Source organism: Lampetra planeri, chromosome 1 (genome assembly GCF_965212315.1).
Source record: "Lampetra planeri chromosome 1, kcLamPlan1.2.h2, whole genome shotgun sequence".
NCBI lineage: Eukaryota > Metazoa > Chordata > Hyperoartia > Petromyzontiformes > Petromyzontidae > Lampetra > Lampetra planeri.
Window position 1 is genome coordinate 9,206,840 of NC_136107.1, and position 19,095 is coordinate 9,225,934.

The 19,095-nt window shown below is 42.7% G+C and overlaps 1 protein-coding gene across 8 annotated transcripts in view; it reads right to left on the reverse strand.

Moving 5' to 3' along the window:
* The window catches only part of LOC144742273 (RNA-binding motif, single-stranded-interacting protein 1-like), a 244,966-nt gene that overhangs the window by 161,472 nt on the left and 64,399 nt on the right, over positions 1–19,095 (reverse strand). The window contains exon 1 of one of the 8 annotated variants that reach the window (XM_078592512.1): positions 12,270–12,577. The exons of the other annotated variants lie outside the window; for them this stretch is intronic. Coding sequence (XP_078448638.1) covers positions 12,270–12,347 — 78 coding nt within the window. The 5' untranslated portion in view covers positions 12,348–12,577. Of the gene's footprint in view, positions 1–12,269; positions 12,578–19,095 lie in introns of those variants that run through there. 8 annotated transcript variants of the gene reach the window in all.

Here is a 19,095-nt window from a genome sequence, read left to right on the forward strand (position 1 = left end):
GCCCTTCACCAACCCACACCAGGTAGTGCGGCGAAGTATGGTCAAGCAACCCTTGTGACCACCATGGAATGAGAAGACCTTCATCCAGCAGTGGAATGATAAGGTAGACATGCAAATGTTGGGTTCAAGCCTCAAGACTAACACATCTCTATCATGTGCAGCATGGGACAGTGGATCGATTTCAATGAAATGAACGTCTAAGTACTCAGCTGAGGTTTATCAAATAAGATTTTACGTCATCAAAAATCTATAGTTGTATTCATCGCAAAAAAAGTCACGATTTAAATTTATTAGATTACGATTTTTTGTTTTTACAATGTTAAACCATGAAAAACAATCTATGCACATCACTGGAGGCAATGTAAACTTTCTGACTTTCAACCAGTCACTTTAGCTTTTGTCAACAAATTTTCAGCTGCTACAGAAACTAATTAGGCGTGCAGTTCTCTCAATTGGCCTCGTGCTGCCGTGAGAGCTAATGTCAACTCCTTGCATTTCACAGCAATCTTGTGTGGACGCGGTTACATTTTTAGATGTAACCGAGCTTCGTGCTTTAATTGACCACACATTGTCGATAACAGAAGGCTATAAATTAGGTGAGGGGATAAATAAATAAATAACCGCGAGAGTATGGCAGCATGGTCTTACACAATGACATAACCTGCGTAGGCTCGTAATAAGGCTGCAGTGCGTTCGGTCTCTGATCACTTATTGGGAGATTAAAAAAAACTCCGCAGCGGATCTCCGAGACCACTATGTCGATATAGTTTTCTTTATTTCTTTAGTATGACTGAAATGGATGCAGAGCAACAACTGCAATTTCACATTCAGGTGGTCAAGCCAGATAACCACGTCAGGAGCAGCAGAGTGTATAGCTATAATGTCTCCTTCGTATTTCTGGATCGGGCATTGCGTCATTGTTTTGTATGGCCTGTTCTGGATGACCACGGTCGCATACTGGAGAGTTTTTACATTGACATTTGTGCATCAGGTATCCGTATCTGCCATGGTTTGTCCGGATGTGGTTTGGGTGGACCATGAGCTTCGTGGAAGGTCAAACCCAGGGATCTTCTGCGTTGGGTCTTTCACAAGATTTTTGTTTGCGAGTTCTTTTGAACTCCATTCAATAATAAAAATGCAAAATAATTTCCTTTATTTTGACCCACTGAATCAAGCAAGGCTAATGTGTTGGCAGATAGGTAGTTTCTACTCATCTCCAGTGGAAGAAATCTAATATCACAAGAATAGTCTTGCCACCACATGAATTGGGCCCCATATCCTAAATCCTTTTTCGCAAGCAAGATCGTGTCACCTCCTCGCTTAACATTATGAGCGTCTGAATTTTATTTTATTAAAGAGGGTTGTGTTATTGGCTTTTCTTGACAGCTTTCATTCAAGTCAGATCGACAGGAGTTGGGGCTATAATTCTAGGTTTAGGCATAGCTACACACCTGTGGTGTAAAACAGCTCATGCGTAAGGAATGCAATGAATGTCTACACACTGCCCACACACAAACATAAGATCGCGATGATAATATTCACCACCAAACAAAAAACCTGGCCATGGATTCCTCCAATCAAAATAAAGATTCTGATTCCGACTTAGTGCAAAACAGTCCATATCCAATGTACCTTTATGCAAAACCATCATGGGGACATGCTCATCTTGATTGGTGGCCCTGAGTCCGATGTGGAAACTACTCCACAGTCCTATGATGGGAACCAGTGTAGCCATTGGAAAACCAATGTTGAATTACCGCAATGAGCTAGAGTAGTCATCATCAAAAAAGGGAAGAACGAGGGAATCAGATGGGAAGACATCTGTCGACAGATCTGGAACAATGAGGTCTAACAATAACAACAGCAGAGAACACTGCAAAATAATCTTAAGAGGTGGAGGGAAGCCGACAGCTCATGTGAAAACGCATAATGCTACATGATGGTGACTCGTCGTATTCATTCTGGAGGGATAACGGGCCGGGTCGCCCGCCGGACAGGAATTTGAACCTGCAATCTGCCCATTGTGAGTTAAGCGCTCTGTCACGGCGTCATACGGCCAGATTGGTGCAAAGCATTGTGCCAAAATCGATACCGTTATAAAATATATATATCGAAATTCTAGGTTTAGAGTGAGAAAAATCCATGCATCCTGACTCAGCTGTGATTGTTAAATGACGTGGGACCTAAGCTAGATCCACTGGTGATCTCACTCATGCTCGTCACAACACAGCATGCAGCGGTCCTGGGCCTCCACGGCGGAAAGGAAAACCACGGACATTGCTTCCCATGAAGCTTTATAATTAAGCCGTGTAAAGCGTGCACTTGAAAGTGTAAACAAAGTGAAACTACTATACTTACCACGCAAAAAAATGTATACAAAAAATAACAATTCTTTCCAAGTATGTACAACAAATAATTTAAGAGTTGTTTGCCGTCTTGGTAACATTCATTCCCTACTCTTTGGTTCTTTCGGTAAAGTCACGTAGGTATAAAATAAAATAAATTAAAGCACGACGTTTCGGGCGCAACACAAACGTCCGTCATCAGGTGGGACAACCACAGCAAGAAACAATTGCTGCCCACTTCATTTAATTGTTTTCAGAAATTGATTCTTGCTGTGGTTGTCCCACCTGATGACAGACGCTTGTGTTGCGCCCGAAACGTCGTGCTTTAATTGGTTTTATTTGATACCTACGTGACTTTACTGAAAGAACCAAAGAGTATGGATCCCTGCAGTCACGAAAACTTCAAATCTAGACTGAACATGTATTCCCGTGTGAATAAACAAAGCTTTATTGCCGCAAAACGTGTTAACAAGAGCTGCCACGTTTTACAACAAACAAATAAAACGACTACGGTAGTAAACAAAGAATACATCTCGTCGCGTGAACATCAGAGGGCCGTGCAGTCATCATCACAGAGCGTGCCCATCCTTGTGAAGGGAAGGGGGAACCCGGGCGTATCGGGTCCCCCGGCACTCTTGGCAGGAACGAAATAATTCGTGTCCGCGCGATTGCCACACTGACCGTCACGCTACAAGTCACAGTCCTTGCAAAAACAACAAGCGGCGAGCGCCCGTGACAAGAGAGATGAGACCACAGCTGGTGCAAGTGGACAAGCACTGCAAAGCCGAGGTCCGCGCGCTGTTTGGTGAGGCGTTACAAGGGAGGCGGGTACAGCAAGTAGGTCGCTGGCAGAGCTATCTGTGCAGTGTTTTCATGTTCCTCTGTATGCGTGGGTTTTTTCTCTCAATGCGCTCTGCTTTCCTCATACAACACCAAAAATATTTCATTGAAGAACTGTCCGAGACAAGATCCTTCTGACTAAAGTCTTGGGACTCAGTGCAGCTCGTTTAGCTATAAAGACAATTATCGCTCTAATATGAATAAAATTGAAAAAAAACACGTGATTATTCAGGCTTTCCTGAATAAACACAATATCTATAATCCTTGTTACTTTTTATAGTGTGTTTTGTGTTTGGGAGGAAATACAGTCTACCTATATAAAGCCTGCACATGCGAGGGGGGATGTGAGGGAATAACAGAGATCCACATTGCCAGGACCATGAACCCATTTTGCCATTATGCCTTCCCCTGGCTACCTCACAGACCAGTAGTGTTATAGGTTTCACACATCTGTGTAATCCACCAACCCTTGCATTCAAAGTGGTAGATGCCAGGTTTGCAAAACCATATCCTGTAACCACGTGACGATTTGGCATCTCTGAGTTGTTGCAGTTTCATTCAAGAAATTATCTTTTAATATCAATACATCGATTATAATATCATTATTGGGGTTCTGATGAACCAACTTGATATAACGTGTGCTAGTTTACAATCCTTAGTCAATACACTGCTGGATGAAGGCCTCTCTATGCTGTGTTGATCATGAGAGTTGTTTGACCACGATATGATGGGTTTTCCAAATTTCAATTCTTAAATCTTGACTTAAAGCTTTCGTGACTGCAGGAATTCCTATTCATATATAAGATTTAATTTTTTTTTCACTATAGATGACAATTGAACCGCTGTGCCAACACTCCCCTGACATACAACATATACGCATCTTAACGGATTCTCGCACGCCGCCCGATTCTACGCACGTATTGTGGGCGAAATAATTACATTTAATCGATGAATCAATGCGTTGTCACATGCCTAAGGCCCAGTTTTGAGGAAGAAGGTTTCAGGCTAATGCATTCAGAGGACTACGTCTTTTCAAGAATGTTTATTCGACACTGACAAAACAGACAAAAAAATCGGGGGAATCCATGTGGCACGAAGAACCCTGATATGAACATTATGAATGGCATTGTTATTAATATTAATACAGTCAAACTGTCCCCATGTTCAATCCATATTGTATAAATTCTACATTCCTATAGTAAGGCCGAGTATATCCATCAGATGACCACTATTGACTGCAAACTGAATTCACAGGCTGAATTGATCCCAGACCAAGATATGAACTTATTACATTCGGATTGAGAGTCGGGCATTGTGCCACGTGAACACCTAGCTGGCTATATTTGATGCATAAGAAATAATCATTTTGGTACTATCAGTGATAGAGCAGATATGATCATGTTAATAGCTGTTATTAAAACGAACAATACTGCATGAAAATTAAACAGTCGAATCTGAGCCATGTCCTCAGAGCAAGTCCGGTTGTGGCAGGCTGTTGAATTTCACTCGGGAAAACAAGCACATGGTTCACACTTCTTTGTGGTGAAAGAGGAACAATTTGACATTATTGCTTAACGGCCAAGGGAATATGAACCAATTCTTCAATTCTTGACGATAACAAGGTGTTTCCCTGCTGAGCGGACAGGAAAAAATAAAACATCGAAGGGTAAAGCTTAGCTTAAATCCACGTCTAATAGTAAAACCATGGAGCCCGCTACTCCAGAGCCGAGAAGATAAGAATGAACAAAGAGGGCTCCACAACCCTCTGGGAAAGAATACAAAAAATTGATGTTTTATCTGACAGCTTGGCATTTAGCCAGTGAAAATAGAGAAAATCAGGGAAAGGAATGCCAACAAAGGATATGGGTAGGCTTTTACCTAACCTCACCATAGAAGATTACCAATTCTGGAATGCTTTTCAGTGATCGTTTTTGAGCTGCGTTCTCACAAATACCACCCAGCAAATGATGGATCACAGATGGGGAATTGCACAGAAAACGTGCGACTCACGCCACGGTTGTGGCGAAGGTAACGCACAGGAATGTATCGAAATACGGTGAAATGTTCTCCTATAAAGGAACTGGTTTCTTCAACGGCAATAGAATTGCGCCCTTCCACGAAAGCTATTTCTTTCAGCTACTATTCATATATAAATGATACAAGTTTCATTAAACAAAAGAACTGTAATAAATTCTGCAGTAAAAATGGGAGAAAAAACTACTTAGTGATTTCATTACGAGATGGGGCACTCGCCTTAAGCATTTGCATAGGTGCGATATTACATTAAACACAGCACTTCCACGCATTAGTGCGTTAAACACGGTGCATTTGTGGCATTAATTGCTTTTCAAAACTGGCACGGTAGGCTAGCAATTCCCAGCAAATGTGAGCCGTCAACATGCTGTAAAATCACGCGCATGGCAGACATTCGCTGATGCTTCCGAGGGGACCGAGTGAGACCCCGATATTTAGAGTGGACCTAATACTGCTGGAAGCATTTGGATCCATTTTAGCTCAGGTTTTCCTCCCCCCTGCATAATGTATGCGTGAGAATGCAATATCATCATAGAGATGGATGGCGCGTGCTAACGGCACGTAACCCTAAGCCGCAAGGCGCTGGTCAGGGCCCCGCAAGGCTTTCAGGGCGGACCCAGCGCTTTGGGGCCCGAGCAGTGCCGGGTGTTAATGGAGTACGGGGCGGCTGCACGGCTGCGATCGATTCGCAGCTCAAGTCATGAGCCCTTATTTTAAACAAAAATTTATCACCTGCTGCAAAATTCACCTTCCACGTACAATCCGTAAGCACCTGGTTCCCACACCCCGGGCATCAGGTACCGATCAATTCACGCCATGTTTTTGACTCCAGCGCAATCTCTCTCTCGCCGCTGCCACTTTAAACGCTTAATTCTTTACCATAATTCAAAGACCCTTCAGCTCGTAATCCTGAAAAATTTAATGACTATTTTTTAACCACCTCTCCACGCTTTTAAAGGTTATGTAATTAACTCTGAGGAGAATTTCTTTAAAGGATTGAACCTTGCTTCACCTCAGAAGACATGTTCTACGTGGAATATATGCATTCCGCAATTAACTAACACTGTAATAAATTTGTATTTTGTTCATCCAATTCTGAATGAAGGCCTACACACTGCGTATCAGTCATAGTGGTTGTCTAATCATACTTCACAACAATGTCAATGCGGGTCAGTAAAGAGTGGTGCCCAGGACCAGTTCGGATATCACTTGCCACTGATGTGAGCCCTGGCTGGGAATTGAACTCAGGTAATATTTGTGGAACCACTGCGCCAAGCAAACTAATACCATATGTTCTTTCAATAATAATATATTATTCATCAAAAATAAATATTTGAAAAGTACACAAAGATGGGGACTAAAAATAAGCAAATGGTAGTTCCTTGTTTATTTTCTATTATTGTGCTAACACATCACAAAACAATTATGACCATAGTTTTTACGTATTTTCTTTTTATATATCTCATACTGTATTTGAAGCCCATATGGCATTAATTTGGTAGCATGGTAGCGCAGTGGTAACCGCACCACATTAGGTTCAGGAGGCTGTTTTGTCATGCCAGGTTCTCAAGACGATTTGTGTAATTATGTAGACAATAACACATGTAGCTAAGTCAAAGTAAACATATCCCCAATACCCACGTGAGCATAATTCAACAATTAACTACACTGGTGGTCCTTAGTCAGCAGTGATCATTCCACATTCCTATGGGAGGGTGCAGTCTGTTCCACTGACTAGAATTGTTGGCTTCCTCCAGAGTAGGAATCTATTTATTGACCCGAGGAGGGATAGCGGGCTGAGTTGATCACCTGCCGTAATTTTAACTCACACCTTTCCCAATGCGAGTTGAATACTTTATATCACAGTGCCACTGGCCTGCGCACATCCTTTGTAGCAGACGAACTTAAAGGAATGGCTACTGAGAGCGACACGTTTGTAAGGTGACACGCAAACGCGCAGCGTACATTGCTCGTGCCACTTTCATGCACTGGTGGTGCAGATACAACCTCTCACACAGCCACTCCATCCGAGCGTCCGGCATGACAAGGGGTCATCTCACATCCATCATCGTGACAGTTTCATTTCTTGTATGACACAAGACACATCCACAAAAACTAACCGTAAAAAAACGCTGGTAAGTGCCTAGCTGTCACAGCAGTACTGCACAAACCTAGCAAGCTGTCAATTTCTGAAATTCTTGCTATTTATTCAGCGTAATTGGAATGGAGGTGGCTATGGGCCCCCTTTTCACGTTTTACAAAATCGGATGGCATTAATGACAACACAATTCTGGACACTTCACTTCCATTGCATTAATTCATGATGGGAACAACGGACACACTGACACGTGTTTTTGTGTTTGCCAGTACCAGATGACAAAATGTGTGAAAGAGACCAATCATAATGCATGATTCCTCCAGTGGTAAATTGTCATTTTGATAGAGATAAAAAAAAGCTGATTTCCATTACCACAATAAAATCCTGGTTTTAGCCAATGAGTTACTAACATAAATGAGTTATGCATTTCCACATGCTTTTTTACGTTAAACAATGCCACAAACGTTATCAGACATTTTACGTGCAATATCATGTTCGGATTTGCACGCAGCAAGACATGTATCACATTGCGGTAGCGGACACACAAACATGTATAGGAATCGGCATCAACTGACAGAGTGCCGTGTGGGTGTCCCCTGCGTGTGTAGGGCCTCAATAAGGCAATGCAAGTGTAGTCTCCAATTCCCACCTGCGCTGTCACATTGAAAATAAGTGTAGGCCACAACATTCTTCTGGCCAACCGTGATGAGCCGCAGCACAGGCACCCAATGTTGCATTTCACGCAGCATATACCTCGCATTTTTACACACAAATCTTGCACACATTTACTGTGGTGTTATTCGCAAATTATTTCCTTAAAACACTCTAAAAGTGGCAAAGGTTAGGTATTGATAACTGGCTGACTCCAGCAGCAGGCAGATGTGCTACGACTACAACTGGGGCAGCTTTTTGTCCTTGTGGATGTTGTGCCTTTGTCCTCCTGTGCATATCAGGAAATCTGGCGCTATTGATTATCCGCTGCTTCACCAGAGGCGCCCGCACGCAGACCCTGGCAGAGATCGTAAGCAGGACCCGCTTTGACGTTCAAAAAATGTTTGCCAATTAGCCAGCCTTGCATGGACATCATCTTATTCAATAGGCCACGATTGTGCGTGTGGGCGACGTGCTAGTAGGGGGGATGACGACTTTGTATTTCGTGGGGTCAGAAAGCTGTCACATAGAGGCTGCTCTGCTAAAACAATATCACCACATCAATAATGGCAGTGGAAACCCAATATGAAAATTTCTTTGCTGCACGTGGTATCAAATTTTCACAATTTTTGATGGGATAATGAACGCATAATTTAACGGAATATCACACTTAAATAAAAAGCTTAAAATATAATCCTTCATTATTCACGACAGTAGCTTTTCAATACGATTTATTAAACGCTACACAGGCGGCCTTGGATCGTGCAGAAATACGGACTTCCATCGTCCGACACGCACAGAACGTGGGCGCAAGCTCTGATAACATTTTCATATGCAAACCGTAATAAATTATGTACATTGTGGAGATGGCATTTTTTAAAGCTGTTTCCTTGTGGGAAAACAGCTGCAGCTATTTTCCGGATCAATAGGCCGCGATTGTGCGTGTGGGCGACGTGGTCTCAGAGGACGTGTACCGGTTCCCGCCTGTAAGTGAGATGACTCCCCCGTGCTCTGCTCAGCCATCGTCTCGACCCCGCCCGCCCACCCTGCCCTCAGTGCCCTGCACTCTGCCATCCCGCCTGTCCCTAACGATCATTATGCCATTTACTTTAATGGATGGGTCAATAGCACTCGCATGCATTTTTCGTAAATTGTCACACAGGCTTGCGATAATCTTCACGATCATCGTCACAATAATAATTTCTGCTCTTTCCATGTTCGTTTTTTGGACTATACTTATTTTACGATATTACAGTAGCTGTATCAAAACACTCATTTATTATTAAATATGGTGACGACACATTTTTCATATTTTTAGATGTTTATCAACCACAAAGATGCAAAGAATATGCAGGGTAGGTATGGTATGAATCCCTGGATTATACGTAAACCAGCACACAATTGTCCAAGCATTTTTCTATATTTATTTGACATTTAAAACATCACTGGCACATATTTGACTGGCACTTGTAAGATGGTGCTTTTAACATGACTTCTTAAAATATGATATATCGTCAACTCACTGTCATAAGCCACTAAGTAAACTGCTCCTATAAAATATTCCCATCGCCACTTCCTAATTGCTTGCGCCAGCTGACAGTGATTCTTGTGTTCAAATTTATTAAACAAGAAGGATATTGGGCCAATTACAGAGTAGTGATTTGCAGAACTGTGCCACCCTTGGTGTTCGCACAATGTACCAGTTAACTATTTAACATGACAATAACCATGATGACAGCATGAAATGTACCATACAGTTGTGAACAAATTGCGCATTTTCATCCTTCACGTCTCTGAAGTATAAGCTAAATTGTAGTGCTCTTAAAAACAGTTATACATATTTACATTGTTTTTTACCTTAATCCCATTTATACCTTCTTTTTTACATTCTTCCTTAATTTTGATGATTAAGTAAGAAACTAAAATGCAACAGTATATTGCAGAAAACAAACGTAACAATGTACTTAAAATGCCAACTATAATACAATATTCTAAATGTACATTGTGCAATTATCATGAACGCATTAAAACAATGGGTCTAATTAGTGTCTGATTCCATACAATTACTGTATCCTTCTTACAAAACTAACATTTAAAGTGCAAACGTGCAAAATGCAAATAGTGACAAGAACAACGACGACAACGACCATGACACGATGGCCATGGTTATTATCAGCACTAAACAAATCCACCCACAGACGAAAACACACACACACGCGCACAGGCAAACACATACACGCAGTCAGGCTTGCTCACGAAATATCCCTCCTCCTGCCAAGTAGTCAGGAGAGAATAAATAATACATGACCAGGAAGTCACTTAACCTTCAACTACAGCCCACCCTCAGCCTTTACAGCACTATTAAGGGCCCCTTGTTCGTGCCAGAGCATTGCGCGAGCGTTACGGCCACATGGTAGCAGCAACGCCGTGGAAAAAAACACACTGGCACGGCCATGCACGCCTGAGAACAAGAGCGCGGGGCCTCACCAGAAAGCTTCGTCTAATTGAACTCCCTCAGCCGGAAGCTGGCTCAGCAGTGGCAAAACCATAAATATCACATCGCGCCAAAGCTCTCTATATTAGCAAGCACGGCTTGAAGAGGCCAAATACGGGGGCTTTGGAAACTCATTACTGAACCGCGCAGACAACACATTCTAGACCCGGGGTGAAGCACCACTGGGGCAGAGTGTAATTGTATGCATAACTCGTCACTGGCGTATTTTGTACAATGATTTGAAATCAATTACTTCTCTCAATAAGTGGAAAAGCTGCATCATCTGTGTAACATAGTTGGCGTCCTTGTGGTGTATAACCTGTGGTCTGCCGCAATGACCTAATGCGTATATCCTGACGAGAGGAAGTGTGGCCCCGTGCCTAATGTTCGCTATCATGCCACATTAAATGCAAATCCAGTTGCTAAAATGAAATTGGAAATGTTAAAGTAGTATTGTAAGGCCCCCCAAAAATATTTTTGTTGCGGACTCCAATTGAAAATAATAAAATTATGATTTACACTTCTAAAGACTGCATTAATTGTAAATTTTAATACTATTATGTCGCAATGTAAATGATAATCTAACCAGCCTGTGGTTGACAAGTGCTGCACTAAGAATGCCATACTTTTGACAGCGGGGCAAGGTTTCCATGTGAAGCAGATTACACGCTTTTTATTAACTCACTCTGTTGTTATTGTCGTATCCTCAAATCTTGTAACTCAATTTTAACCCACTTCCCAATGTGGTATCGACTGCAAACTTGGTATACGTATGTCATGCTGGTGACAATGCTATATTCTATCATAATAATAATAATAAATAATAATATGTTTTTAAACATGATTTTTAACACGTTATGTTTCGGCTTGGGTCTAATTGTCCACGCTCAACTGACGTTGGCTGTAAATCACCACTGCCCCTTACGTTATGGCAAGCCTCGGGGCCACTTCTTGGAGTCGTGGAGTTCTGCCATTACGAGTACATTTCATTAAAGCGTGTTTAAAAAAATGTTTTTAAATATTACTTATTATTCACGTCTACTGTTAGGGCAATGGACATTGCTGCAGAGAGAGAGACATTGCATAATATCCATCTGAAAATATATACGGTGCAAAATAATGCTCACACCGCGTGTCCTAGTGCAAGGACAATTCAGAATTCTGCTGTTCGCTTGCTTATGTAAATAGGTCACCCAGACGGGGGACATTGTGGGCATGGAACTGAAAAAGGGCACAGACCCGAAAAAATGTGAACGTTTCCGCTGCATCCTGTGCCCCCATTGCCCCAAGCAGTCACCCGCTTTCCATGAATGCAGCGGCCACTTTGCTATGAAGTGTCGTCACATCTCAAGATTTCTTTCCATGAGATGCCGCAGAACCCAGATCGAGCTCTGTGCCTGGCGCCGCTGTACACCGATGAGACAAAACTCGGGGATGGAACTTATCAACATGAGCTGGCTTACGTACCGCAGAGACTGCGACACGCACTTGCCAGACATGAAGATTGCATCGTTACTGGCCTGCCAACTCGACGAACAGCACGCTCTGAACAAACATACAAAATGACTCGTTAAGCAAATCAGCAAATTTACTGGAGCAGATGAATTTTACGAGCAACAATATTTTCATCACTCGTGACAATGCCTGCGTACGGTGATCACGGCAGAGAGCAACGCAACGAGAGAAACAAACATTGTCACATACTGAGCATTTCGCATTTTGATGTCACGCGCGGCGCCGCCTCCGCCCCAACACACACGTCAAACCACAAACTCACAGGCTGAGACAGTGGCCGGCTCATCATCACCTTGGCGGTGAGGTACGGAGGGTAGTAGTAGGCGGTGTACTGGGGGTACATTGGCTGTTGCTCCCAGCGTTTTCCCATGAAGTCGGCAGGACACGTTGGCGGTCTCCCGCGGCACGGAGGAGGCACGACGCGCTTTGCTGTGCGTGCAGGAGCAGGACCGCCGAGCTTGAGCTGCAGGTGCGATGGTGTGTGGTTTGAGGTGGGTTTTCCTCCCTTCTTTCTTTTCCAGCACCCCCTCCCTCCTCCCTCCCTCTCTCCCTCTCCCACTTGCTCACTGGCTGGCTGGCTGCCTCGCTCTTGCGCTCGCACTCACACTCGCTCGCCTCGCCTAATTCAGCTCGACGCTGCCACGCCTGTTACGGCTCGCAGTGGCCACGATAGGTTCGCGATGCACACGGGACTCACGAGAGGGGCTGGGTGAGCGGGAGGGAGTTTGATGGTGACGGTGGTGGTGGAGGGCGAGGAGGAAGGACAGAGGGGGGGGAGTTCCTCCAACTTGCCTGCTTTGCCTTGCCTAGCCCGCCGCCCGTGCGACTCGCTGAGCACATCAATTAAAGCAATGCTTGCCAGCGGTCATCGCAGAGGACGCGAAGCCGAGCATGAAGATGCGTGTGAGGCTGGATGAATAAACCTCCACTTTCCCGCCTTCACCGCTTGCCCATGTTTGGCTGGTATTAGTAACATCTGTAGGGAACAGGCTGAGAGATGTCAGAAATTAGACTGATTAAATGAACACCTCTAGGGGAGGATGGGGTGAAGGGGGGGGGTACTGATGGATTTTAAAAATGTCTGATTGAAGCATGACTCGAACTGACTAATTTTCCATTCATCCCTCGCCAAAACTAAGTGCTGAAGTTTACTTTGGATGTATGCTATAATTATAGATGAATATAACATTGATTTAACTGTTGCAAACATATTGATTTATTTTTACTTAAGATTGTCTGAGACCCCACTTCCTTTCACGGACAAGGCCACCTCAGCTGTACTTAACTCAGCTCACTTGGTTTCTCTTATCAAGGATATCTCACTGTCTCCAGATGATTTGCTTGTCAGTTTCGATGTAGTCTCCCTGGTCACCAAGGTACCTGTACCTGACACCATTGCAATCATTGAAGACTTGGTCCAACAGGGACTCAATCCAGATGTACCAACTTTGGTAATGCACTGCCTTACCAACACTTACTTCACCTGGAATGGTACATTCTACAAACAAAATGAAGGTACCCCAATGGGTTATCCCTTATCGCCAGTGGTAGCGAATGTTTTCATTGAGAAATTTGAGACAGATTCCATCCAGACATCCACTACGCTCGTCATCTGGCCACATGGCCTACCAGCACTGAACCAAATTCTCAACCACATGAATTCTATACACCCATCTATCAAATTCACCATGGAAGTGGAAAATGATGGGAAGCTACCATTCCTGGATGTTGTGATCGAGAAGAGACCTGATGGCTCGTTGGAACACTGTCTACAGGAAGGCCACCCACACGGATGCCTATCTAAAGCTTGACTCCCACCACCATCCAGCCCAGAAGAATTCCCTCATCAAAACACTACACCATAGTGCCCGTTGCATCTCCGACCAGCACCACCTAGCCAGTGAGCTGGAGCACGTACACCAAGCCCTCAGGATGAATGGATATTCTGACTGTACAATCTGCAAAGCTGTATCCCCAGCCATGGGGAGACAACCATCTGAGGATCCAATCAAAACCATCACTTTGCCATACATAGCAGGGGTTACCAAATATTTCCAAAATCTTAAATAAACACAAGATCCAGGTTCGTTTCAACACAGTACACAAAATCCGTGATTTGATCCCATCTGTAAAGGATGTGATTTCTGACATGCAAAACCCTGGTGCCTACAAACTAAGTTGTGGCTGCGGCAGCAGTTACATTGGGGAAACGAAATGACATGTCTCGGACCTGTTTGCGAACACAAGGCAGATCTGAAACAAAGTAGGACCAATACATCTACCGTTGCTGATCATTGTTTTAACACTGTGGGCTCACACGAGATTGATTTTTCCAAGACGAAGGTACTCTGCAAACCCACCGGCTATCATCAGAGATTTGTTCATGAAGCCATCCAGATATATAAACACAGACGCAACTTCAACCGAGAAGATGTGTACAAACTGAGCAATCACTGGAAGGACGTTATTAACCAAGTAAAGTCTTAACTGACTGTGATGTTTCCATCCTACCTGCCTATGTCAGCTGTTATTTCCGACTCTCTGTGTGTTTCTCTCTCTGTGTCTCCCTCTTATCATGTATACCTCTTGCTCTTAGGGTTTCTTGTTCATGTTGCCCGGCTCTCTGACATTGACATGCTAATCTTCTCATTGGCACGCCTCTGGTGGGTGGCTGGGCCGTCTCACATTGACATGCTAATCTCTCACATCTACGTACAAATTTCTTCTCTAGCTCCACCCACTTACCCTTGGGTTGGGCCTAGCAAAATCCTATATAAACTCTTGTTGCAGCAGCTCTTTCTCCTACGTCAGCAGTCCTCCTGCTGTGTTTGTTTCACACCTGATGACGGTTGCTTGTGTTGCGATCGAAACGTCATAATCTATTATATTTTTTCTACCTACGTGACTTTACCGAAAGAACCAAAGAGTAAAATTGGGAGGCAAAACATTTAAGGAAAACTGAGGATAATATTCTTTTGGTCTTTCGGATAATACATTACAACTATGTATAATTATATTTTACACTGCTTCTGGCAATTCACAAATTGCAGTTGATAATCAAATCAGCTCATCATCCCTCCATGGGTTGTGCCATGGGGGTATGATGCCTTTTGCCATTGGAAATGAGCACTCTTCCACACTGCAGGAGAGGGTCACTTTATCTCCTGACGTTATTCAACGACAACCTCTTCAGCCATGCACAAACCACTGCTGGAAGAAGGCCTCCTCAAGTATTATTCATCTCCCATGGTTCTGAGATGAAACAACAAACAACTATTTCACGTGGCGTTAAAATTAATTCCTGTGAGTAGCAGACTCCCACTTCGCAGGTGTTCATTGAATGTGACCACTCTGGAGAGTATGGAAAATGAAGCACCCAATGCGAAAGCAGCTTTGAGTTGCTCCCGTGTGGAAAATTACCATTACTGTGCCATCAGTTATGAGCTGTGAAGTCCAATGTTCTAAATTAAGAATAGTTATATATTTCCATGTGCTGCGGTCGTTACGTCATCATCTCAATGCCTCCAGTGAACCCCAGTGTTGCACGGAAGAATGAAGAGGCTTTGGAATGTTTACTAAGGATTTCATCTGACAGGGACTTAATGGATTTTATAAAAGTGCTGTGGCAAAAATGTTAACCGTTAGTATTGTGATGTGAGATGTAATTTCCAATTAACAATAAAACATAATATATCATTAAATGTACACATTCCAAGTGTGCACCCATGTCTAGTTTGGAGACTCTTCCATTATTTAATATCGTATTGTACTGTATTTATGTATACATGCGTAAATGCATACATACATATATACATGTTAACATACACATGTAAATATACGGCCATTTGACAATCCACTGCAAGATAAAGGCACACGATGTCGTCATGGAGGTTGTTTGACCACACCTCACTGTGCTGGCCAGTTGTGATTTGGTAAAGAGGACCCCAGCATCAGTTCGGATATCACTCTCCACTTATATTAGCCCTGGCTTGAAATGATCTCATTTGTAATGCACCAACCACTGCACCAACACTTCAGCCCTAAACAATGTACATCGGAAAAAAAAGATAACATCTTCCACGCATAATTTAGATTAATGTAATAGCCGAATCATTATTTAGTTGCTATATTGCTTTGGATATGATTATTTTACAAAAAAATGTTTAAACATATCCGATATACCTCTGGTTTGGTGTTGCTGTGGCAGAGTACCCATTTCACAATTGAAAGGTTATGATCTCAAATCCAGACTGGTAGTCAAATTGACCCATCATCTCTCTCGGGTCAATAAGTGGAGTTACAATAATGTGGAAAATCTATGGCGTGACTGGCCCCCAACATAGGGAAGTGCACTGCATCATATTGAGAGCAACCACAACATTATCGCCGCTCCAGTGGTCACGGCAATTCTGGAGCACAGCAGCCTTCCCAAAAGAACCACCCTCGGTGGTTATGCAAGGGTGTGTTTTACGCATTGAGACACCCTACGATTGAAACACCACTCCACTATTTACCACACTTCCATGTAAGCTCGCACTGTCCTATTGTGAACTCATGTCAAAAGCACAATCAGCAATGTGACAAGACCGGGGGGGGGGGTGTGGTGATGGAGAAAGATGAGCGAATAGGGTTGGGGGAAGCTGAACAAAAAAAATAATAAAAAGTAAAGTGTACAAAAAGGATGGCCATACATAAACGCCCCTGTATGTGCATGTGAAAAAAATATAATTTTACAATCCTCCATTTCTGTTTGCTAGCCTACCTTTTCAATAACCAGGAGTCTTGCCCTCAATCTTGCTTCCATTCTCTGCCTTGTCTAATTTGGCTCAATGCAACCATGCCTTAAAATCTCTGGGTTTATTTCAATATGTAATTGATGTTGATGTCAGACAGTCTGCAAGAGCAAACAGACTATGTCATATTTTGAGCAGGGTGAATTTAATTTCCCCTTATGTTTGCTGTATGCATGTATAATCCGCGAAGTCAAAGTGATGCTCAGAGAAGTTACTGGTGATTCTGACGCAGCAGTGGAAATGATACATTCTTATGGCAGGAACCATTCCAACCATAGAAAAATTAACATTCCAACTTGCTGACCTGGCCCTACTGGGCATCTGTGCCAAAGACCTTCATAGCTCATCGGATTCCTCCAGTCTAAATTAAGATTCTGATTCTGAACATATTGAAATACACAAATACATATGTATATGAATGTAGCAATGTTCTTTGAAAAGTTTTTATTTGCATTATACACAAAAGCCGAGCATAACAATATTTGAAATTAATTCGAATTTTCCAGCATATGGTCAATGGTAAAAAAAACTTTTTTTTCAAATTCCGTGTGCTCACGGAGTCGATTAGCTTCTAAGATGTCCATCGTTTGATTTTTCACGACAATTTATGTACACGTGATATGAGGATAACTATCTATAATTATTCAAATCATAGTTGCCTCCATTTTTGAATAGCAGAACAATTAAAGTATCATACCACAACTGAGGTGTTTAATTCAACATCTCGCAAATCAAGAGCTAAGTAAAATATATTTTGAATGAATAAGTACAATTTACAAACGTGAAATAGCTACACTGTGATATCTGAATCAGTCCTGGGAACACCCTCTACAAATTTACATGAACCAGTGTGGTGAAGTATGGTTAAACAACCCCTTATAACGACACAACATGGAAAGTCTTCATTCAGAAGTGGTTTGACAAAGGTCTGTAAATTGTTAATATATTTTAAATAATTATTACTCATATATTGCAAGCATAAGCACTGCCTAACTGTGTCATGCTTACTGAGGGTCAAGGTTCAAGTTGAGGAATACCATGCCACAGAATTATGTGGGCAGCATTAGGATCTTGATATTTTTGTGAGAAAAAAATATGCCTTTAAGGGAACATATTCACAAAACACCAAAAACAGAATAAATATTTACAACAAAAATCTCTAAAACCAGCTGCATGGGTCAAGCTAAAATTAATCACAGGCAATATTTTGAGGATCAAATAACAAAATGTCATTGCTACTTTTAAAAATCAAAATCGTCAGTGCCATCGTGACAAAAGAGGTCTGGCGGCAACCATAAGGGATGGCAATAATAACATCCACACAAGGGGTTGTTGGTGCTCACCGCCTGATCACCTTGGTCTCCCCGTTGCTGTGCAAGAGACAATCCGAACAATGTACATACACAGAGAAAATTTGTGATTTTGTGACCCAGCCGTGGCTCTCTGGGCAGCTCAGACAAGAAACACGATTTAGCAGACCTGAGCACACTGTTTTGGGGAAAAAATGGCCTCGAAGGAAAGACCTACGCTCCGAGCTCATGGGTAATCAATCAAGCCGTAATCAAGGCTGAGAGCAAATCTGACTGGAATCAATGCGACAGGTCAACTTCCCCCAGCTCAAGCCCGCAGCACGAACTCCATTCCATACTCCGGCACAGCTGGTGCATCGTGTTCTCGAATTTAAGACCAAAAAAATATACTACTCGCCATATGCATGACGGAGATACCACACCTTCATACTGGGTTTAATTATGAACCTTGGGAAGGAACACACTTTTAATTAACTGAAAAAATATGTTATAATGAGTTTAATACAAAGGGTGTATGTGCTTATACTGTACAAATACAGTGTAGTATTAAGTCGTTTTCGCTTCAGTGAACTTACGCAATTAATAACATGTGGTGTAAACATTTTATTTTTTTTACTGCCAGGATATTTCCGGAAGAAGGCATGCCAGTCAAAGTGGTGTTATCTTCCTTTTTGGTACAGTAAAACATCATACTATATTTACTAGCCGTGAGAGAACAGTATGACCAATATAAGACTGTATTTACGTACTATAATCACTCAGGAATGTCTGTCCTTAACGCTCATGACGTCACTCCACATCGACCATCCCCCCTCATTAATATTCATGAGCAGGTGACGTCCTCCAAATGGCCCCCACCCCCATTATTATTACCTACTATAATGAGCCAAGAATGTCTGCGTGCATCGCTCGTGACGTCACTCCACGTCGACCAGCCCCCTCAATAATCATGAGCAGGTTATGTCCTCCACATCGAACAGCCCCCCCATTAATAATCATGAACAGGCGACGTCCT